This window comes from Vigna unguiculata, chromosome 3, assembly GCF_004118075.2.
Source record: "Vigna unguiculata cultivar IT97K-499-35 chromosome 3, ASM411807v1, whole genome shotgun sequence".
Taxonomy (NCBI): Eukaryota; Viridiplantae; Streptophyta; class Magnoliopsida; order Fabales; family Fabaceae; genus Vigna; species Vigna unguiculata.
Window position 1 is genome coordinate 42,149,543 of NC_040281.1, and position 18,284 is coordinate 42,167,826.

The 18,284-nt window shown below is 37.7% G+C and overlaps 1 protein-coding gene across 1 annotated transcript; it reads left to right on the forward strand.

Moving 5' to 3' along the window:
- Positions 1-10,985: 10,985 nt before the first annotated feature.
- On the forward strand, positions 10,986-13,192 carry LOC114176248. Its single transcript, XM_028061222.1, has 5 exons — positions 10,986-11,309; positions 11,388-11,506; positions 11,621-11,678; positions 12,124-12,201; positions 12,761-13,192. Exons 1-5 carry the CDS (start codon positions 11,132-11,134, stop codon positions 12,952-12,954), a joined length of 627 nt encoding a protein of 208 aa, XP_027917023.1. The 5' UTR covers positions 10,986-11,131; the 3' UTR covers positions 12,955-13,192.
- Positions 13,193-18,284: the final 5,092 nt, after the last annotated feature.

An 18,284-nucleotide genomic window follows, 5' to 3' on the forward strand; every position in this document is an offset into this window, starting at 1 on the left:
CTCATCCACATAGCAACCAAACATGTTATGACTCTTCATTCAATACACTACGACTCGACTCGACTCATCCGGATATGTACAACTCGGTCGGATTCAGCGGATGCTTGCACTTGTGGTGGATACCTCTGCTCGACCCTGAGCTGCTCGATCCTGAGCCATGTGTTACCAATGTTACGATGAATCAAAATCTCTCCCACCACAAGGTTAGCCCTTAATGAGTTTCAGGCCTCCTGCTACTCCCACCACCAGAGTCAGTCCGCTCTAAGTGAGACTAACTGGCTCCTCGGAGCGTCAGGATGCAACCTTACCTTGAATCCTTACCTAGTTATACCGATGGGGCACCACCATGAACACCCACTAACAGGGGCCATGGAATTACGTCCCGACCACTGAAGCGCAACCCCGAAAGTCTCACTTAGAGACCCCAAGGACTTATGCACTGACACATACAGGACACAACCGCACAACCCAAATGATATTCACCACGCATGTATATGTTAATTGTACCGACCTTTAAGTCAACGCCTTTCATGTTCCAAGCTCAACACATTTCGCCTCATCATGAACCATTCATGTACCAAGGACTTCCAATTCATATCGTTATCATGCCTCTCTCATACCAACCCTTTCAATACAATCTCATGCAAAACTCATGTCAACCCTTTATACATAATTCACAACTTGTATTTCTCTATCATACCCACACATACCAAGCCTTTAGCACAAATACTCAAAACCAAGCCAATATTATCCATACAAAACCAAAAAGAACATCACACATCACATTGTCTCGCCCAGCACCTCGCTTAGGCTGGAGGGTCTCGCTCAGGCGAGACGTGCTCACTCAGGCGAGCCTCCCCCACGCCTAGGCGAGAGCACAAAAAACAAGGGCATGAGTAACGAGGGATCTCGCTTAAGCGAGATCCCTCTCGCCTGGGCGAGTTGCCTGCTCGCTCAAAAGTTAAGCGAGTCGCCTGGGCGACCTTTCGTGCAAAAACTTAGGCGAGCTCCCTGTTTCATCTCGCCTAGGCGAGATGGACTCGCTTGGGCGAGATTGACAGGTCTCGCCACTATTCTTCACTGTAACAACCATGAAAACGAACCAAACCAGCATACAAAGCATTCTCATACACCAATTCGAAGGATTAAATCATACAACCAGAAATCAACACCATTACAGACCAAAACTACTGGAAAACAAGAGTTCTAACTTCCCGTACCTGGAATAAGCTAGTAAACGACCCAACACGCCCCCAACACCGAACGCACGAGCACAGCAGCTCAAGAAGCGAATGACAGAACTGAAAAGGTAGCGAAACAGAAGCACGATATGGGTTACTTGGGACCCTAGCTGTGAAATGAACGAAAGGAACAATGGAGACGGAAAAAGGCTAGCACAGTACTTACATGGAGTAGAGCACAACTTCGAGCTAGTTTGAAGATGGCGAAAAACCTAACCCTAGCAGAGCTCTTTGTGTGAGGGAGGAAGGGTTGACGGCTGCTGCGTTTCTGTGAGAATGAAAGTGAGATTGGGATTAGGGCAGACCTTAGGACCTTATACGTTGGGTCGGCCTTAGGCCCACTAACTTTAGGGCAGAAAAGTTAACATATTTAAATGGGCCTTACATTCCCTCCAACAACAAAAATTTTCGTCCTCGAAAATGAAAGACTCACCAGGTAAACAGATGTGGATGTGATTTTCTCATGTCCCCCTCTAACTCCCAAGTCGAGTCACCCGTCCTCCGATCCCAGATGACTTTGACAAGACTGACGGTCTTTCCACGACGTTCCTCAACCTTGCTATCCTCAAGAGCGATGGGTGGTACTTCCACTGTGAGATCTTCCCTGATCTGTATATCTTCGGCTTCTAACACATGAGCTGGGTCGAACACGTACTTCCTCAGCTGAGACACATGAAACACTGGATGAAGGTTCGCCAACTGCGGGGGTAACGCTATCTCATAAGCTACTGGCCCTATCCTCCTCGTGATCTGATACGGGCCAAGGAACTTGGGCGAAAGCTTCCTTGAGCGGAGAGCCCTTCCCACTCCCGTGGTTCGGGTCACCCTCAAGAATACATGGTCTCCCGCTGCAAACTCCAAAGGCCTCCTCCTGCGGTCCGCATAGGCCTTCTGTCTACTCTGCGAAGCCAACATCCTGTCTCTCACCATCCTCACCTTCTCGGTGGTCTGCTCTAACAACTCAGGTCCAACCAGCACGGCCTCTCCATCCTGATACCAACAAAGAGGAGTCCTACACCTCCTACCGTAAAGAGCCTCGTATGGCGCCAATGCCAATGCTCGCATGAAAGCTGTTGTTGTAGGTGAACTCTATCAAATGCAATACTTCGTCCCAAGCGCCCAGATGATCCAATATACAAGTTCTCAACAAATCCTCTAACGACTGGATCGTTCTCTCAAACTGACCATCGGTCTGAGGGTGATAAGCTGAACTCATGGTGAGCTTGCTACCCATAGCACTCTACAGTGTCTGCCAAAACCGGGATGTGAATCGTGGGTCCCTGTCGAAAACTATGCTCGAGGGCACTCCATGAAGTCTTACTATCTCCCTAATGTACAACTGGGCCAACTTGGCCATGGACATCCTCAAGTTCATCGCCAACAAAAGTGCACTCTTGGTCAGTCGATCCACTATCACCCAGATGGTGTCATGTCCCCTGAAAGTCCGTGGAAGATGAGTCACAAAGTCCATGGAGATGTTGTCCCATTTCCACACTGGTACCTCCAACGACTGTAGAACGCCACCGGGTCTCTGATGCTCCACCTTCGCCTTCTGACACGTCAGACAGGCGGATACAAACTGAGCCACATCCTTCTTCATCTCCTGCCACCAGAAAGTCTCCTTGAGGTCCTGGTACATCTTAGTCATGCCAGGATGCAAGCTAAGACGACTCTTGTGTCCTTCCTCAAGGATCAACTTTCTCACCTCAGCATCATCAGGTATACATACTCTGCCTCGAAACCTCAGTATGCCATCATCACTCACGACAAAGTCTCTGGCTTCCTCTGATCCAAGTTGTTCCCTAACTCTGTTCAGACTGGCATCCAATAACTGCCTTTCTCTAATTGAGCCCAAGAAGTCACTAGATATATTAAGAGTACTACACCTAATGGACTCGGACCCCAACTCCACCTGTATCCTCATGTCTCTGAACTTCTCTAGTAGTTCCACTTCTTTAATCATAAGGTGTGCAGTGTGTACCGTCTTCCTGCTCAGAGCATCTGCCACTACATTTGCCTTCCCTGGGTGGTATAGGAGCTCGAAGTCATAATCCTTCAGGAATTCCATCCACCTCCTCTGTCTCATGTTCAACTCCTTCTGATCAAACAAGTACTTTAAACTTTTGTGGTCGCTGAACACCCAAAACTGAGCACCATACAGATAGTGCCTCCAGATCTTCAAGGCAAAAACTATAGCCGCCAATTCCAAGTCATGAGTGGGATAATTACGCTCATGTATCTTAAGTTGCCTCGAAGCATATGCCACCGCCTTCTTTTCTTGCATCAAAACACAACCAAGTCCAAGATGAGACGCGTCGCAGTAGACTTCAAACGGTTTCCCCACATCCGGAATTACCAATATAGGAGCACTCGTCAATCTCCTTTTTAACTCTTGAAAGCTCTCCTCACACTTGTTCGTCCAAGTGAAGGGTTGGTCTTTCCGGGTAAGCAAAGTCAGAGGCGCCACTATCTTGGAGAATCCCTCTATGAATCTCCTATAGTAGCCCGCTAACCCCACAAAGCTCCTGATCTCTGTGGTTGATTTAGGACTTTCCCACTTTATCACTGCCTCGACCTTGGCCGGGTCCACTGTAATCCCCTGGGCAGATATCACATGCCCCAAAAACTGAACTTCGTCCAACCAGAACTCACACTTGGACAACTTGGCATACAGCTGCTTCTCTCTCAAAACACCAAGCACCAACCTAAGATGTTCTGCATGTTCCTCCTGAGTCCGGGAATAGATAAGGATGTCGTCTATGAAGACTACGACAAACTTATCTAGGAAAGGTCGAAAGATCCTATTCATGTAGTCCATGAACACTGCGGGAGCGTTGGTCACACCAAACGGCATAACCACGTACTCATAGTGGCCATACCTCGACCTGAAGGCTGTCTTCTGCACATCATCAGCCTTTACCAAAATCTGATGATAACCCGATCGCAAATCTATCTTCGAGAACACCGATGACCCATGCAACTGGTCCATCAAGTCATCAATTCTCGGGAGCGGATACTTATTCTTGATCGTCATCTTGTTTAGCTGCCTGTAGTTCCCACACAGACGCGAACTCCCGTCCTTCTTCTTCACCAACAACACTGGTGCTCCCCAAGGTGAAGTACTGGGCCGTATGAACTGTTTCTCGATCAGGTATTCTATCTGTTTCTTGAGCTCTACCAACTCTGCCGGAGCCATGCGGTATGAGGCCATCGAGACCGGGCCTGTTCCTGGGACTAGATCGATAGAGAACTCCACCTCTCTACTGGGAGGCAACCCTGGTACCTCCTCCGGAAACACATCCACAAAATCCTGGACGACTGGTATCACAAACGTCGTTTCTCCTCTCTCCACCTCCATATGTGTGAAGATCATGTAGCACTGCGCACCGTCCTTTAGTTCCCTCATAACACCCTGGGAGGACACCAACTCATGCTCCTCTGAGTCGGGAAACAACAACTTCTTCTCCCGACAATCTATCAGAATGCGATTAGCAGAGAGCCAATCCATCCCTAAGATCACTTCCAACTCCTGTAGAGGTAGGCAGATTAAATTCACCCTGTACATGCGCCCCTCTACCTCCACTGGGAGCCTAGCACACAAGGACGACGTCCTGACCAAACTCGACGCCGGAGTAGACACCGCAAGCTCACACTGTAGCTCGCACACCGGCAAATCCAACCGTTCCACACAAGCAAAAGACACAAAAGAGTGTGTCGCTCCAGAATCATATAACACACAACAAGAAGAACCAGCTATCATGCAACTACCCATAACCAAGTTACCTGAGCCTGATGCCTCAGCCCCTGACATGGCGTACACTCTGCCCGTCGCCTGAGGCCTGTTGCCTCTGTCTCTCCCCTGATGCTGTTGGGGTGCCTGAACTGGAGGGCGTGTCGCTGCCCTAGAAAGGTTGGGGCAATCCCTCCCAAAGTGGCCTTCCTTGCCACAGTTGTTGCACCTGCGGTAACCCTCCCTACGTGGACAAGCATACCTCGGGTGGGGTCCTCCACATGTGTAACACTGCACTCGACCCTGCTGAGGAGGAAGACCCCTAGACCCCTGAGACTGATGGTGTGGTCTATCATATGGTCTCCTCCGCTCCTCATGTCTGGGCTTGGACCCAGATGGTCCACCGATCCTCTGAGGTGGCTGTGGCTGCTGCGGGCGCTGGCCTTCCACCTCGCGCTTCATCTTCTCCATCACCCTGGCCTTCTCTACCAGGGCGGCAAAGTCCTTGATGGACAAAGGTGCCACCATCAAGTGAATATCTCCCCTGAGGCCGTTCTCAAACTTACGGCATCTCCACTCCTCATCTAGTGGCAGTGTATAGAAGCGGCTGAGATGCTTGAACCTCTCAGCGTACTCAGTCACGGTCTTCCCTCCCTGGGTCAACTGGAGGAATTCCACCTCCTTGGCGTACCGGATGCTGTCAGGGAAGTACTCTGATAGGAATCTCTCCCTGAAAATCTCCCATGACACGGGCTCATCCCTCTCCTCCAGGATGGATCTGGTGCTGCTCCACCAATGCTCCGCCTCTCCCGTGAGCATGTACACAGAGAACGCCAACCTGTTCTCCGCAGGGCACATCTTCGCATCATAGATGCGCTCCAGGTCCTTCAGCCATTGGTCTGCGGCGTCAGGACTAGTCTTCTCGTCAAACTTTGCCGGGTGGTGCTTCAGGAAATCCTCTAGACTCCACTCCCTAACAGCAGGTCGTGGTTCAGGTCCTAACACAGGGGCAACCGCCCTGTTCTCCTCCAACTGGCGGAGGGCCTCCATGTGCTGCCGATGAGCATCCTCAGCAGCTACTCTCGCAGCCTCCATTTGCTGCATCACAGCCTGCTGCTGCTCCAGCGACGCCGCCTGTCGCTGCATGGATGCCTCATGCTGCTGCATCATCGCAACACTCTGTTGCGTCATAGCTGCCACCATCGCCTCTATGGCTCTGGCGATATCTGGTGCGTCTCCCTGGGATGATTGAGAAGCTCGACGAGGAGGTGCCATAGTCCACTGGCACACAGAAAATCACTTGGTTAGGCTTGATAAAGGCATGAATTTTAACTAAACACTCAAAGACACACAGAGGAAGCTAAGCGGACAACCCAAGTCCACAGACCTAAGGAATGACCGTTCTAATACCATAAATGTAACGTCCCATTTAATTATTAAACGAAATTAAAGGAAACGTCACGTGATAACAGCATAACAACGCAGTCCTGGGGTTCTCACCTCACCCCTACAAAACTAGGCACACCACGATGCCAACAAAAGCAGGATAGCTGTTTAACTAAAAGTTTACAATCTAATAACCACGAATACAGGGGGCCATAGCCCTAAAGAAACATGAAAGAAAGACGTTTAAGATCTAACCCAGATGGCTAAGTAGCGGAGTCGCCATTCCCTTGTTGCCCATGAGAACCTCGCCCATCTGCTCCCATCAACCAAGTTGATGATCATCGCAAGAGAGAACAGCCACATACATCACAACCATGCAACAAAACGGGTAAGCTAGAGCCAACAACATATTCAACATGCAATCAAATATATTTTCATCATCTCATCCACATAGCAACCAAACATGTTATGACTCTTCATTCAATACACTACGACTCGACTCGACTCATCCGGATATGTACAACTCGGTCGGATTCAGCGGATGCTTGCACTTGTGGTGGATACCTCTGCTCGACCCTGAGCTGCTCGATCCTGAGCCATGTGTTACCAATGTTACGATGAATCAAAATCTCTCCCACCACAAGGTTAGCCCTTAATGAGTTTCAGGCCTCCTGCTACTCCCACCACCAGAGTCAGTCCGCTCTAAGTGAGACCAACTGGCTCCTCGGAGCGTCAGGATGCAACCTTACCTTGAATCCTTACCTAGTTATACCGATGGGGCACCACCATGAACACCCACTAACAGGGGCCATGGAATTACGTCCCGACCACTGAAGCGCAACCCCGAAAGTCTCACCTAGAGACCCCAAGGACTTATGCACTGACACATACAGGACACAACCGCACAACCCAAATGATATTCACCACGCATGTATATGTTAATTGTACCGACCTTTAAGTCAATGCCTTTCATGTTCCAGGCTCAACACATTTCGTCTCATCATGAACCATTCATGTACCAAGGACTTCCAATTCATATCGTTATCATGTCTCTCTCATACCAACCCTTTCAATACAATCTCATGCAAAACTCATGTCAACCCTTTATACATAATTCACAACTTGTATTTCTCTATCATACCCACACATACCAAGCCTTTAGCACAGATACTCAAAACCAAGCCAATATTATCCATACAAAACCAAAAAGAACATCACACATCACACTGTCTCGCCTAGCACCTCGCTTAGGCTGGAGGGTCTCGCTCAGGCGAGCCTCCCCCTCGCCTAGCCGAGAGCACAAAAACAAGGGCATGAGCAACGCGGGATCTCGCTTAAGCGAGATCCCTCTCGCCTGGGCGAGTTGCCTGCTCGCTCAAAAGTTAAGCGAGTCGCCTGGGCGACCTTTCGTGCAAAAACTTAGGCGAGCTCCCTGTTTCATCTCGCCTAGGCGAGATGGACTCGCTTGGGCGAGATTGACAGGTCTCGCCACTGTTCTTCACTGTAACAGCCATGAAAACGAACCAAACCAGCATACAAAGCATTCTCATACACCAATTCGAAGGATTAAATCATACAAGCAGAAATCAACACCATTACAGACCAAAACTACTGGAAAACAAGAGTTCTAACTTCCCGTACCTGGAATAATCTAGTAAACGACCCAACACGCCCCCAACACCGAACGCACGAGCACAGCAGCTCAAGGAGCGAATGACAGAACTGAAAAGGTAGCGAAACAGAAGCACAGTATGGGTTACTTGGGACCCTAGCTGTGAAATGAACGAAAGGAACAATGGAGACGGAAAAAGGCTAGCACAGTACTTACATGGAGTAGAGCACAACTTCGAGCTAGTTTGAAGATGACGAAAAACCTAACCCTAGCAGAGCTCTTTGTGTGAGGGAGGAAGGGTTGACGGCTGCTACGTTTCTGTGAGAATGAAAGTGAGAGTGGGATTAGGGCAGACCTTAGGACCTTATACGTTGGGTCGGCCTTAGGCCCACTAACTTTAGGGCAGAAAAGTTAACAGATTTAAATGGGCCTTACAACAAACATGTATAGTTATTTTAAGATTAATTAATAATAAAAATAATTAAAAATATTATTGTTTTTCTCAACTCGATAATAAGTTTTTTTCTCTCCTAAACTTAAATTATTTTTCTACTTACCCAACTTATGCTCCAATTAATTTATTATTCACCAAAAAAATAAACCATAATCTAATAATTATTTTGTAGAATAATTTCAATTTATCATCAAAATATATGCAAAAAACCTTTTGAAACTCGTAAATCGAAAAGTACCGAAAAACAAAATTAGGTAAAAGAAATGCATTTTTAATTTTAAGAAAATCTAAAAGAAAATAAAAACAACAGCAACACAATTATAAAGAAAAAACATACTAACTATAAATAATGGGGATGAAAAAATTAGTACGCATGGATAAATATGAGATTCAAGGAATGTAATATGTCAAAACCCTGAAAATAAAAATGCTCTAGAATAAGAAAAGAAGGATTGGCAAGAGAAGTCATACATAGATAACAAAATACAATCCAAATCGATTATAAGAGAATAAATATAATTAATCATTATCTTTTTCATAAACAAAATTATAATTTACTACATAAATGTTTTAACTCATTGATTATCATTTTTAATACTAATAAAAAATAGCAAACACTATAATAATTTAATTACTTATTTTTCTCAAACATAATATTATAATTAATTTAATATAGCTATATTAGTAATAAAATATTTGTTAAGGCTATTTTTTTCTTAAACACAAATTTATAATTAATTTAATAGGGCTATATTAGTAAAAAAGAAATTGAGGTTTTTTGTCTTAAACATTATTTTATAATTAATTTAATTGAGAAATATTAGTAATGAAAAAAATAAAGTCTTCTTTCTTTAGAGACATGAAGTGAGTGTTTTACTTATTTTACCCTTGAGTTCGCCTTGCATAAAGGGTGCTAATATTATTTTGTATAGTTTTATTCTTGTTTAAATTGTGTATGTTGATCTTTGATGTAATGGTTGGATTGGGTGATTTCAATTTGCTTGGTTGAGTTATTTGTGTATTGAACATAGTTGTAGTAGAATTGGTATCTCGTTAGTGAGTATCAATGATGAATATATAAGTTGTATTGTATTTTTGGCTTTTAATGGTTATTTTAAACTGAGATGATACTGATTTTGATTGGGATAGGGGATAAACAATACCTATTAGAGCTGCTGATATAGTTTGATGGTATAAAATATTGTTTGCTTACCTAATTTTTTTGTTTATTTATGGTTTTCCATTTAGGATTATCGTATGTTATATGTGAGTGGAGAATAGTAAGTAGGAGGATTGTGAAGCAATGAAACTCTTGATGGTCAGATAAAGTGTAACTTATGCATAGGTATATAAGTTTTGTATTGTATAGATCTCACAACTGTTGAATTATTGAAAACACTTTATATATTACTAGCATAAACATAGGTGCCATATGTGTACACATTTTTTAAAAAATGCATGATATTATATTAGTAGGTTATGATATTGTAATGTTAAGTTAATATACAAAATAAATTTATATTTATTAAAAATAAAGTGAAATAAATGAAGAAAATATGAGAAAATAATTGTTGATCAATAAGAAATAAAAGAAGGAGAGAAGATAAAAAGTTTTATAGAAAAAGTGTAAAAGTAACCCTTCATTCTAAAAATTTAACAAATAATTATATTGTAAATAGTAAAATAGAAATTATGAAATGTGGACACAAAAGAGAGAATTGACTTTATATATAATTATAGATGAAAAATGTATCGTTATGATTCATGGAGAATTGTAAATACATATTATATGTTTATGTGATTGTCTAACATTTTTGTTTAATTGTTTAATACTTGACAGGGATGACAACTAATCATGTCGAGTACGAAGAGTGCCTATCCACAACCCGACCTATAGCAAAAAAATTTAGTTGTTACCTGTCTCGTTACTCATAGAGTACTTACTTAAAAATTATTCATAGATAAATGTGAATACTTGTATATATTTAAAAGTATATATTTTATCATTTTTTTAAATAATAATTTAATTAACAAGGTAAATATACTAAATGAAAATATTACGAAAAATAGTCATGTTAACAACCATATCTATGATTCGAGTAACAATCATGTCGCCCTATTAATAACCGAAAGATTCAATCGAAAAATATAAATTTATTGAATAGTAAACCATAAAATTTTATTGTGGGTTTAATTACAATTTTTCAAATTATCATTTAGTTAAATCTTAATCTAATAATAAATATTTTGTATTTAAATTATTTTGTTCTTCTAAAATTTAAGCAAAGCTTTTAGATTTTTATTAATAAGAATGATAGATGAGAGTTTTGTGTATAAAATAGTTGTAACATGTGGGTTTTATAATTTCACTATAATTTTCTTTGTATTTCTGATATAAATTTCAATAAAAATATTTTTTATTCCCAAAACAGTGTGCTGGTGGTGACCATGGTAACAGGTGGCTCGAGCATAGGGCGCCGCTACACTTTGCTGCATGTACCTCACATCCACGCTATCAATCTCTTCCCATAGAGCTATGTCTTTTTATTTAATTTCATTAATTTTAATTAATAATAATTTACTTTTACGATGTTGTTGGGGTCTCATTCTTCTGGAACCAACCCCAATCTGCACTGAACCGTGAACTCAGCACCACCTTTACCGCAACCACCGTTACCGCCACCACCTTCTTCTTCTTCTTCCATTCCATGGCGTTCGCTCACTACCCGCTCGCAGTTCCCGTTGAACCCTGCGAATATCCAAAACTTCCCATATCCAACCCACCGTTGTCGATTTCCTCACACTGTTTAAACCTCTCTTCAACTTTCCGCCCCAAAACTCACAACCCCTCACTATTCCCCAGGCTCCGAAGGATCGCTCAAAAAGGTAGAATTTTCCTTCTTTTTATTCAATGGTTTTCTCTTCTCAAAAATCGCTAATTTCGGCATTTTGCTTTCGGTTCAGCCAAGGCTAAGCCGCAGGAACCCGAAGTCAGTGTGGCAAGTGATGCCTTCACGGAATTCAAGCATCTGCTTTTGCCCATTACGGATAGGAATCCCTACCTCTCTGAGGGTACAAAACAAGTGGGTAGCTGTGATGCACTTCAGTTTTTTTTTTTTTTTTTTCATTTTTGGCCTTGGCTTAATTTGTGCATTTGTTCATCAAGTGCTGACTTGGGGTTGGTATGTTTTTATTAGGCCATTGCAACCACCTCGGCTTTAGCTAAAAAATATGGAGCTGACATTACAGTTGTGGGTATGTTATTGTAACTTGGCATGTGCTTGTGTGCATACCTACGGTTGGTTTTCATGAGAAAGAAATATGAGGATAACTTTTCTCTTTTGAATTAGAAGATTTATATTATTTTTGTTAGGTTTTGTCCAGGTTGAATTGGGTGACTTCTTGTGAAGGATAAGTACCAAAAAATTGGAGAATATTTGTTCGAAGTGAAAAGTTTACCCTTCCTTCCCTCCTCCTCCAAATTTACACTCCCAAGCATAGGGGTTGTTGTGTTAAATTTATGAAGGGGAAAATGACTTACATTATTTTTATGCATGATTTGTAGGGGGGTGTATTTGAATTATAACTTATCTGGGAAAATAGTTTATTCTTTAGGCACTTTCAGATACTGTTTCTTTAGAATTAAGCTGAAACTAAACATAAAATGCAATTGGGTTTATGCGCTTTTTATGCTTTGCAGTTATTGATGAACAGCAGAAAGAGTCACTGCCTGAGCATGAGGCTCAACTATCCAGCATCCGTTGGCATCTATCTGAAGGTCTGTAATAGCTATTTTCTCTGTTTAGTTTATTACATTTTGGCTGTTGATACCCTGCAAAGCACAATACTATATTTTCTTACTCTGTGAGCATTACTTTATAGTGTAATCATATTGTTCGGGTGTTTTGTATGGAAGGTTTGGTATGACTATTTTAAATGAATTGCTCTTAATGGTCTTTATGAAAACTTTCCTCTTAACAGTATGATTATTTTATTTGAATGTTTGTTGTATAGCAAATTTGCAATGTATTGGTGATTAGTGTTTTTGTGCAATGAATGACTATTATATAAGAATTGCTGTAAAATGCTCTTTCTTAAAATTTGGATTTTGACTGCACCATCTTTGAACACTTGATCGATCATCTAAGATTATGTTGAATATACAAGACAGCTAGTATAAGAGTTTCACGTAGATTGAAGTCATTATAATATAAGGGGTGTTGGAGTCTTATTCTCATCAATTTTGATAACATATTGATGCCATAAAGTTGAACTACAATTAAGGATTTGGCAATTGTTGTTCAATTTACTTGTTGTGTTTGATGATAAAAATACAGGTGGATTGAAGGACTATAACTTGCTAGAGCGGCTTGGTGAAGGGAGCAAGCCAACGGCTATCATTGGTGATGTTGCTGATGACCTTAACTTGGATTTGGTAGTTATTAGCATGGAAGCAATTCATACAAAGCACATAGATGCAAATTTGCTTGCTGAGTTTATTCCTTGTCCTGTCATGCTTTTGCCATTGTAATTTGCATTGTTTTAAGATAGGGAGCGGTTTTTGTTTCATCCCTTCTGTCTTCTCTCATGCAATTTGATATTCCATCGTGTTTGTTTAGCATTTGCTACTCCAGTTTCAGGGATGTACATATGTGTGTGCTGAAGCACATCTAAATTTTATGTCTGCAACCGGTTAGAGTTTTCTTCTGGGGACCAAATTTTCAAGAAATGATAATTATGGGAGGAATTTGGATCCTCTATCTGAGCTATTGGAATGTTGTTCTGATATTTTAAGTTTTGGATGTATCTCTGCTTGAAGATACCATTTGAAAATTTCACATCGTTAAGGGTCATTGATCTCCCATGTTCTCTGTTGAACACGGTTCATAGATATTCCAATTTCACTTCAATGAATCTGATTTCTGGTTCTGGAAAACATATTTACTTTGGTTAAATCTGCTATTTATCAATGGTGAACATTATTCGTGTTTAAAACTTCAATTTAATTCTTTTCACTTTTTTCTCTCATCTGTAATTGGACTTCAAATCTGAAGTTTGAATCGCATGAACCCGATCTCAGAATGAACAGTGCTAGTTTATGGAAAACATTTGGTGAGAACATTTGGCAACATTGACTTACATCTTTTGAAAAATGATGTTTTCATTTTAATTATGCAGTTCTATTTTAAACACTTTGGCCGAAGTAAAAAGTGGTAGAGAAATATTTTTTTTTTCACACTGAATTAAGTTGTTTATCTGAAAAAAATGGAAATTCCTGAAATGTCTTTTTATAATACTAACTGATTGATGATCTTGTTCAAAATGGAAATTTCATTAATCTAAATCGGTTTGCCTTTCAGGTTTTTGTTTGAATTTTGTTCTCATATAAATGTAAAAGTAGATATTATTTCATTCAAATGCATTAAATATACGTTTAATGCAATTTAATGTATATGTTTTTAACAACACTGTAGCAATTGACATAAATGGTTATATGAAGGTCAAATTGAGGACCTATCTTTATTTCTGCCATAAAAAATAACGAAAACCTAATTTATGTTCATAAAGGTAGGAGAAGCACAAATGCAAATAACCCTAATTTATTTTGTTGACCAAGTTGGATGAAAAATGGCTGCACCAAACACGTTAGTATATGGGGGAAAGGCAGTGAAACAATGAAATTAGTTGGGGTAATTGAGTTGATCAATAATTAATTGATTCGACGTTTGTAAGAACAAGTTGTAACCATTTTAGGATTGAGAAATCTACTTAAATTGTCTTTTGTTTTGCACTCATAAGCAGTGAAAAAATAGCTTAAATCTTTAGAAGTTGTAACATGAGAAATTAACTGGTAGTTGAAAGTTTGTGATTGTTAGCTGAAAGCACTTTAAAATTTCACTTATTATGTCATAAATATTGAGTGAAATTATAAGTTATTTATAAATATAAAATAATCAAATTAAATATGTTTATATGATACTCTTATATAGTTTTTAATTTATTTTACTGGTAAAATATATTTGAGGGTATTTTAATTTTAATTAACTTTACAGTCTTATATTTTTATATTAAAAAATAAATTATTTCATGTGGAATGTTGAATGTTGAGAATAGGGTGAAAATTTTCTATTTTTTTCAAGAGAAGTCTAACTCGAGCGAAAATAGTCAAAATTTCACTTTGTTATCTGTCCAAGTTGTCGCTCAAGCAAGAAAACCACTGTAATCTTTTTTGTCTCTGTTAAATTATTATTCAGGCGACAACTTTGTCGCTCAAGCGAGAGCCCATGTCGTTCAGGAAAGAATCTCTTGCCCAAGTGAGAATGTTTCATTGTTCTATTTTTTGTAAAAATGTTGCTCAAGTGACAAGGATCTCGCAGAAGCGAAACCTTGTGTTGTTTTAATTTTTGATTTTAATATGTGATTGACTGAGACAATTATGAAAATATGATGTATGAAATTATCCATGAATGATGTGTTGGTATATTGATAGTTGACTTGATATGTTTTGTGTAATATATGAATTGATTGAGATGAAATTATTGATATGCTAATATGAAAATGTGACTAAGGATGTATATGATTGTGAAAGTATTGTTGTGGAACCGTAATGGGAAGATTTTATAATGGTGTTACTTTAATGTATGCGTTGGACTAATGATTGAAGTAAGGTGACATCCTGAAACTCTAATGATCATTCACACTAATGATCATGATAGATTAACTGTTAAAAATGATTAAACAAATAACACTATAATAATAAAAATATGAAAAATATAATAATAATAATAATTAGAATAACAATAATATTGACATGTATATGAATCAAAGAATATTAATCAGACCCAACAATTCTTATAACAATAATTGATAAAAACTAAACGAGGGAAGGAGTATAAATAGTCTGGGTTGAGGCAGACATAACACTACCCTCAAAGAGAAAACGTCCCCACTGTACAGGGCAAGACACAAGATTATGCGTTCCTCTTCCAAGATACAACAACCCGTTAAATCGATCGAGTGCAGCGAAGTATCATTGAACCTTGTGAACACCACCATTTTATGAGATAATATAGAGAAGAAAAGAATAACACTTTTAAGAAAACTCTAGTGTTTGATGTGTGTATTTTCTCATGCACCTAGGTGGTATTTATAAATAGGAGAGGGAGACACAAGAGTAAATTGTAATATTGTAATAAAAATATAGTTGCTAATCATAAATAACATTTACCTTACAATTAAAAGTCCATCAAAATATTAGTAATCATAGGATAATATTTTAATTATATATATTTTTAAATTATATTAAAATATTTCCAATAGAGTGAAACCCATTGATAATGGATTTGTAGAGCAATAGAGGTCAGCACAAAAGTAAGTCTTTAGTGATTCTGATTCCAAATGCATGTATCAAGATAGTAGAGTTTAGTGTTAGCTGCCAGTGTGCAATTATGTGAGTTATTGTAGTGTGTCCAGGTATGACTTATAATTGATATGATTTAAATGGTTTTATGAAAATGTTTTTGTATACTAGCTTATCCTTGCATTTTGTGGTCTTGTATTGTTTGCTTCTTTTGTGATTGTCACCATTCTGGTGGGGACAATTATGGTGGGGGCAATTGAAGATGCAGGTTTAGAGACAATAAGAAGTTTGTAGATAGAGTTGTGAGATTGCAACAGAAGTATAAGTGGTTAGTATGTTCAATGTAGGGATCTTTTTAAGGATCAATGTTGTTTAATAAATATTTTTATAATCTGAACTCTTAAATGACTATATTAATATACTCTCTTTTTTGTTAATCTCCCCTTGAATATTATTATGAAATGTTTTCTTTTATTAGTTTTATACTACTAAAATAGGATATTATAAATTAAACTTCCTATATTACTATATATAATAAAATACTTTATGCATACAATATATTCAAATTAATAAACTCAATTGATTTGTGTAATATATATTTTTTAAATTTACATACATATACACTCGGTTTTTAAATATTCTTGTGCTCGTGGGTATTGTCTGAACCCGTCTTCGTTTTAACGGAGAATCCCGCATTGACTGGGTATGGGTATGCGTATGGAAAATTCATGACTTTTTCATTTGAGTATGAAGATGACTATGGGGATGTACATATCCCGCTATAATATTCATCCCGCCATATCTGTCGTCCCTATTTAAATAATTACAATTAATTAAGTAACTATACACACATACACACTTATATATATATATATATATATATATATATATATATATATATATATATATATATACTTTTTATTTTTTCTAATTATTTGGTTTGTCATGAAACTCATTTGCATATCCAATATATTTTTCATCTTATCAAAACATTTTATATAATTATGTTAAAATGATGTATGTCAATTAAAAAATTTTATGTCTCACATTTGAATATTTATATTATTTTTTAATATTTATATTTATTGTGTATTTTTCTTTCACATAAAAATGTTTATTGCTCTCAATTTAAGTGTTTAATAGCATAAACATTTCATTTACTAGTAATATAAAAAAAAAAAACTCTTTACTATTATTATTAATTTTTATTTCATTTAAATAATTCTTTTATTTTGGTAAAATAACTTTCGTTATTTATCAACCATTAAGTATATATTTTGATATTTGAAAAGTTTTCTTAGATCTCTAAGGTATTTTTCATCTTATCATACTCTTAATTATACATTTGTTTTTCTTTGTGCGATTTTTTTCAATAGTTTCCAAATTGTTTCAAAGACACACAATTGTTAATTTTTTAATATTTTTATTTGTTTGTTTATTTTCATCATGTAGAATACTATTTCGATATATTTTATCTAATTATTTTTTATTTTCTAACTCATTATCAATCATAATGTAATTTTTTCACTATAATTGTATAAATAACTTTTATTTAATACAATATAAAAATTTAATGTAATTGTCATAAATTTTTTTTATCACCATCCAACATATATTGAAGTTCAAAATATACAATATCTATGTCAAAATTTTATTATTATGTTTATTATTTATTCTTTGCGTCATTTTGATCAAGTGATGTATTATAACTTTTATTAAAAAAAATTCATTAGAATTTAAAAAATTGAAGTAAACAAACATTTAAAATATATTTTAATTTGAATATTTTTTTCTTTTATATTTTCTAAAAAATATTTTTAAATTTTATCAACTAAGTTTCATTAATGTTTGCAAATTTAATAAATGTTTTGGTTCTAAAAAAATTTTAGTTGGTATTCTAATCTAAAATGTAAACAATTATAATTTATTTCAAAGTATTTGATATAAAAAATAATAATCATCCTCCTAGTATTGAATATTTTATAATATTATGTTTTCTTTACCGTAATTTTTTTTTATTTTATAAAAATTAATTAAAATTAATATTGAAGTAGTAAGAAAATGAGTACGGATATGAGTACGATATTATACCCGTTATTCAGAGGATGAGGATGAGACAAAAGTTTGATACCCGTTGAGTTTGGATATGTGAATGTGATCAAATTTTTCTACAGAAATGAGTATGAGATAGCGAAACTCGTCTCACCTTATCCCGTTGCTATTGTCATTCTAAAATTTCATTAGACGTTTGAAATGTTTTATAGTGATATTGTGTATAAATTAAACTGTTTCAACTATTATAAGGAATCATATTTCTATTTTTTTTTGAAAGAAAAAATTGTTATTTAACTCAATAACAAAATCATTATATTATGTTACAGCAAATTATAAATAGTGTTTGTTCTTGATTACTCACGCATTAAATTCAATTTATACGTGTTATAAAAATTTAAGTGTGAAATTATTTATGTTGTCTATAAAAACGTATAATAAAAAGAGAA

What these genes read in the sequence shown, in the direction of transcription:
- LOC114176248 (XM_028061222.1), top strand. Translation starts at nt 11,132, where the DNA reads ATGGCGTTCGCTCACTACCCGCTCGCAGTTCCCGTTGAACCCTGCGAA. An exon ending in TCTCTGAGGGTACAAAACAA is followed by an intron (nt 11,507 to 11,620) that starts GTGGGTAGCTGT and finishes TGTTTTTATTAG; the next exon opens with GCCATTGCAACCACCTCGGC. An exon ending in AGCTGACATTACAGTTGTGG is followed by an intron (nt 11,679 to 12,123) that starts GTATGTTATTGT and finishes TATGCTTTGCAG; the next exon opens with TTATTGATGAACAGCAGAAA.